Raw genomic sequence first — 5,725 nt, forward strand, 5'->3', positions numbered from 1 at the left:
TGTAGGATGTGAGTTAATTGAATTATAGGTTGAGACTTATTTCAGTTGTGCTAGCAATTACAATTGTTAAATGAAAGGTTTAATTACATGGTAATGTATGAATATTAAGACTTTAGAATAATGTAATAACAATTTGCTAGATGAAATCTATTAAAAACTTCTTACTTTATGTTAATATTTTATTTGATATTGATAATGATACAAAGAACTTTGTTTTCGTCAATGAAATCTCTTATGAAATTAATGAGAGAAGTGGAGCTTCAGGAGAAATCTGGAAAGGAGGCCAATATGAAATCTGCTAAAGGAGGCTGCGATATTCTTACTAGGATGAAAGAATATCAAACAATGATGGAACATGCCAAATAAGCAAATGACATGGTTGTACACAATAAGAATAATTGTTGATCTAAAAAGTTACTAAATGTTTGGTCCTGCTGTTAGTGATAAATTGTGTAATAATCATATTTCTAGTGATATGTATTTTATAAGTTATTAATTTATATTTTACGAAAATGACTAATTTAAATAAGATCAAGCGTGTTAGTTAAATTTCAATTTATAATAGGCGCTATGTTCACAATATTTTTTAACAAAGTCTTCTAATCAGGTAAAGTTATGTTAAATTCAATTCAAATCAAATAAACATCTAAATTAGAATGGAAATAACTATCAGCCTACATGGTAAAATGAACATTCGACCTATTTTAGTTTCTCTTAATTTTTTGTTTGCCTAATAAAACTACTACACGTTTCAATAAAATCAAGATATTTTTTTCTAATTAAAAAAAGAATACCGGGTCTTAGTTAAAAAAAAATAATTATCTTTTTTATCCTTTTATAGTAATTATTATGATTATCAATTTGCAAAAGCCAACACATTTAATTACAGACAAGTAATAGGACTAAACAATTGAATTTTTCATTAAACGTGAATGAGATAAATAAGTATAATTATGAAAATAAAATTCACCATTATAAATAAAAAATATAATTAATTTTAATCGAAGTAAAATATATATGAGACAATTGGTTTTAACAAACACATCTAAAATCTTTATACATGTATATATAGAATCAATTTACTACCATAATAAATTTGGATGAATTGAGAATTATTATCTTCCTCCTAATTAAATGGTTGAAATAAAAAAGATACTCTGCTTGCACCAAGAATAACCATCTCATTTGTACGAAAATAAACATCCGTGATCAATGCATGAACCTTCATTGCTTACTTTGTTAAATTGCTCACCCCTTCACGTCGTAAAAGTTGAGAAGGTTGTGCAAGCAGAATCCAGAAAATCACGTAAAAGACAAATGGTATACCCAAAATAACCATCTATTTTAAAATGGAAAGAACCATCCGAAATCATAATAAAATGAAAATCTGCTTTAGTTTAAATGGCTTAAAATATAGTACATTATGCATCTCAATCATTGATGCGAAAAAGAAAAATCAATAATTTATATGGTAATGGATTATTTGTTCATGAAACTTATGGTGCCCATAGGACTCCAACAAAACTCTTGGAATGGTAAATAGAGCATTATATGCAATATTTTAACCAACAGAGTTCTTATTGTATTAATCAATTATATGAATAAAAGGACATCCAACATAACAACCAAACATCCACTCAACAATGAAAATAACCATATGCATATTTGAGATTGAAGGAAAAAACCTTGATTCAAGTTTGCTTGCATGATCATGTTCTTTGATTTTCGATACTTTCCTAACATTTCATCATGAGTCGACAACATAGTTTCAACTTCACAGAGAGGAGAACATCTCTGGCTTTGAGTTAATGGTGATGATGAGCATTTGATAATCTTCGATTAAGACCTTCAAGAATAGCATGAACTTGTTTTTCTGGCTTCAGAAGCTTTCCTAAGGCTGCTAGAGAGTCTGCAATGCCTTTAATCTTTGAAATATACTTAGATGCAACAAGACCTTATTTCTTGATGAGTTTAATTTGGGTCTTCAATTGCTTGATTTTGAATTTGGTAGATTCAACAAAATATGACTCCGTCCCATATCTGATAGTTATAAGCATAGCCTACCGTTTTTGGCTTAAAGACTAAATCCATAGAGTCCAAGAGCCACGAGATCATATTTGATCATCTTGGATCCACTGTTTGTATTGAGAAGATTCAATACCAGCAAGTTGATTTTCTGAGCTTTCAAAATGTGTAGGAATGTTATCTTTCGGCAAATGATCCTCTAATGCTTGTTCTTGAACTGCAGCAAGAGCTTGTTGCTCCCATGTTTTATGATTGTTTTCCCCTAATTGAGGGTTGAATTGACATTGTTTACAACCATGTTTGTTGAACTAGCAGAATTATCAGTTGGTGAAGCCATGGAACTTTGAGGAACTTAACTCTAGATGCCATAAAAGAATTCTTGCTCATTGACTTGTAGAGCAAAAAGAATAACACAATAAAAAAGAAGAATAACGAATTGAAAATGATCTGAATTGAACTAATCTGATCTCAGTTGAATGTACAAGATAGTATTTATAGTCAGTGTTAACAAGTAAAGACCTCTTCTAACCAACCACAACAACTCTAGCTTAACTAATTCCTAGCACTGCCAAAGTTCAAGATTTTACATCTTTATCTTTGCTCTACAAGTTTCTCCTCAAGTTCTCAACTCAAATAAATCTTGTGTCGTGATGTAGCTACAACATTAATCAAATAATTCTATATAACTTATCTTACACAGAAATATTTCCGCCAGATAAATAATACTAATTAGAAAATCAAGTGAGGTATATGTCACTAATGTTGTCATCTTCTTCGGTTACGGAACCAATTTTTGAAATAATGGTTCTTGGACTGTCCATATTTTTCCAGCTACTTCCAAAAGAGGCTTCTCCAATAAATGTTCCTCCTCTTACAATAATCTGATTGTTGTTGTTGTTATTATTCTCATTCTCTTCTTCCTCAACAGTTTTGATTTCTGAAATGGAATGAGTTGATATTTCTTCCTCTTGTGTTTCACCTGTAGTACTCTCTTCCTCTTCTTCACCGCTTCCACTCGCCAAAGGTAGTGGAAGAGGGTGCATTGTGATTTCATTAGATTCTCTTGAGTCACCTCGGTTGCTTAGATTCTCTTTTATTGAAGATTCACTTTTTCTGGTATGTAAAGAAGCTACGTATTTGCTTGAAGTTGAATTGTTGTTGGAAACTGATTGTTTGGCCCTTTTGTGCCAACTTTTAAGGCCTTCAGTTACGCGCTCTGTGAATACAGCACTCCTCATGCCAGAACCCATCTATCGTTTAAAAAAGAATTCATAATTTATTATATGAATTTAATTTGTATATAGTTATGAGAGTTAATCTTGGTGCAATTAATTAGATTAATTTTTGGAGCAATTAAGGAAATTGTATGTGTCTAGTTACCTGAGTAACAAGAGCATAAAGGGGTAGAGTGACATAACCACAGAGGATCTGCACAGTTACGCCCATGATAACATGTATGGCAATGCTTTCTACTTCTCGATTAAAGCATGATCTTGGACCGAATTCATACTGTTATTTGTTAACAAAATCATCAGCATTTAGAAATTTCAACATCTCTTTCATGATGAGTAAATCAATAATCTTAGTTAATTAAATACTTACCCAAGTCCAGGCAAAGAATGCTAGTTGAAAGGAGGTCTGCCATCAATCACATTCATATATAAGCATCAGCATATTTATTTATTTAACTCCAAAATCTTTTTGTTTTCTATTCTTAGCCTACAAAAATGGATTGGATCCTCTCAGTTTTGTTTTGCAATGAATGTAGTTAAATGTCATGTTCACCACGTGTTTTATTTCGGTTTCATTTAAGGATTATGAAAATATTAAGTGATTAATATTTTTTTATATTTGCTTTATATTTGAATCAATATTAGCTAATTCTTCGTTTAAATATTAGAGAAATATCTATTATACATTTAACTTGTGTCCACTGAGCAATCATGGACTATAGGAATGTGTGTGAATATTTATATGTTTGAGAGTTGTGAGTACCTGAAGAAGGATAAACTGAATTAAATAGAGAAGCCATTCAGGTCTACCAAACCAGAAATAGTCATCGTTGGGTTTCACAAGAATAGTTCCTTTGATAACTGCCTTTTCCTTCACACTATCCACGCACATGTTCGTTATAACTACTTGCAGTTTTGTCCCGCCAATTATAGCAACCTTCATAAATAATAATCAACTCGCACTGTAACCAAACCAAACATGACACAAGAAATAAAAGGAAAAAATGTAACTCAATACAACGAACCATACCACAAGGGGAATAAATGGAAGCCAGTAATGATTATAGAACTCTGCACATTTAATAAAAATAGAGAGATACATAAATATATTTGAACTTTGAGGCAATGATAGTTTATCACAAGATATAAATTTAATTCTTTTTTTCTCTTCTATAAATCTAGAACATGGGAGACACAAATTTCCTGTTCATCTATTCATGTATTTGTATTTTATCTTAGTTACAATAATACGTTTCATTAAGTTTTTTCTTTTAAAAAAAATACATAGATATTAGAAATAAAGAAAAGATTAAAAAAATAAAAGATGAATATATTTTCTAATTTTGTGTCTGTCACATTTCTAAGTAACTATGGAGACATAATTACTGTGTTATCGTACCATGAGCAGAGAAGAATATGAAAAGTATGGAGAAAATCCATATCCAAGACCTGAAAGAGCATCAAAATAAAAGCTTGATGATGAGTTGATTAATTGACATACACTACTAACAATAATAATATACTTAATTATAAAAACTGATCTAGCTGAAATTAAAATGTATATTGCTGAGTAACAATATATAGATGAATGACAGTGCTGCTTTTATAGCGTGTGATCTTAGTTTGTTACCTGATTCGAACAATCTTCTCAAAATCCTGATCATAAGTACGGGAAAGAAACTTCATGAAGTTGAAATTACCCCCTACAGAAATATTAGCCTGCAAATTCATAATAAAATTTACATTAAAATTGGTATAAATTTTGAAGAGTCACGACATGCATTCATAGTAAATTAGAAGTTGGTTTAGATGATTCACTTACTGTAATAAATCCATTTCGGAGAGTGAAGTAATCATCTTTTGAGACTGACCCATAAAATTGCCTCAAAAAACAAACCTATTAAGCACGGTTTGGTTTTAATTAGTATAGTGAATAATAATTGGACCTAAAAGTGACTTTCCCAATAATCACTATTCAATAGAAATAGTAGATGCTTGAAAGTTGATATCATGAAGTAGTATTTTTATGATTCATGATAAAGCATCACCATAAATTAATATAAAATAAGTAAGTCACAGGAGTAATATGAATCAATCAAAATAGATTATTTAAATGTAATGAAGTTAATCACAGATTTAGATCAACTAGTGAAGCTGTTACTTAGCACACAAGCAACCAATTCTGTTTTGCCATGTAAACTGAATTAACAGAATCAGTTATTGCCAGTTATAACTAACTCCTTGTATATAAGCTTAAGCTAGGTGTATCACATTGAGTAATGTAATTCAATTCACAAAATTCACAATTCTGCAGTTTTCAAGTTTTATGTAATCAATCACTTTCTCTTCTCTGTTCTTAGTATAGTTAATTTAAATTTTAACCAAAATATCGCTAGTCTTTTGGATTGTGTTTAGTAAATAATAAAAATTGTATCCTTATACGGTAGCTTTAATGAAAAGTTAAGGAC

The 5,725-nt window shown here is 30.3% G+C and overlaps 1 protein-coding gene across 1 annotated transcript in view; it reads right to left on the minus strand.

Annotated features, from left to right (window-relative positions):
* Positions 2,459-5,725, minus strand: part of LOC107629813 (MLO-like protein 2) — a gene marked incomplete in the record, with an annotated part of 5,891 nt that continues 2,624 nt past the window's right edge. Inside the window, 8 exon segments of the mRNA XM_016332707.2 lie at positions 2,459-3,275; positions 3,406-3,534; positions 3,628-3,663; positions 4,021-4,194; positions 4,288-4,328; positions 4,657-4,706; positions 4,888-4,976; positions 5,080-5,154. Coding sequence (XP_016188193.1) covers positions 2,763-3,275; positions 3,406-3,534; positions 3,628-3,663; positions 4,021-4,194; positions 4,288-4,328; positions 4,657-4,706; positions 4,888-4,976; positions 5,080-5,154 — 1,107 coding nt within the window.

The sequence above is a fragment of the Arachis ipaensis genome, chromosome B03 (genome assembly GCF_000816755.2).
Source record: "Arachis ipaensis cultivar K30076 chromosome B03, Araip1.1, whole genome shotgun sequence".
In the NCBI taxonomy this organism is placed as follows: Eukaryota; Viridiplantae; Streptophyta; class Magnoliopsida; order Fabales; family Fabaceae; genus Arachis; species Arachis ipaensis.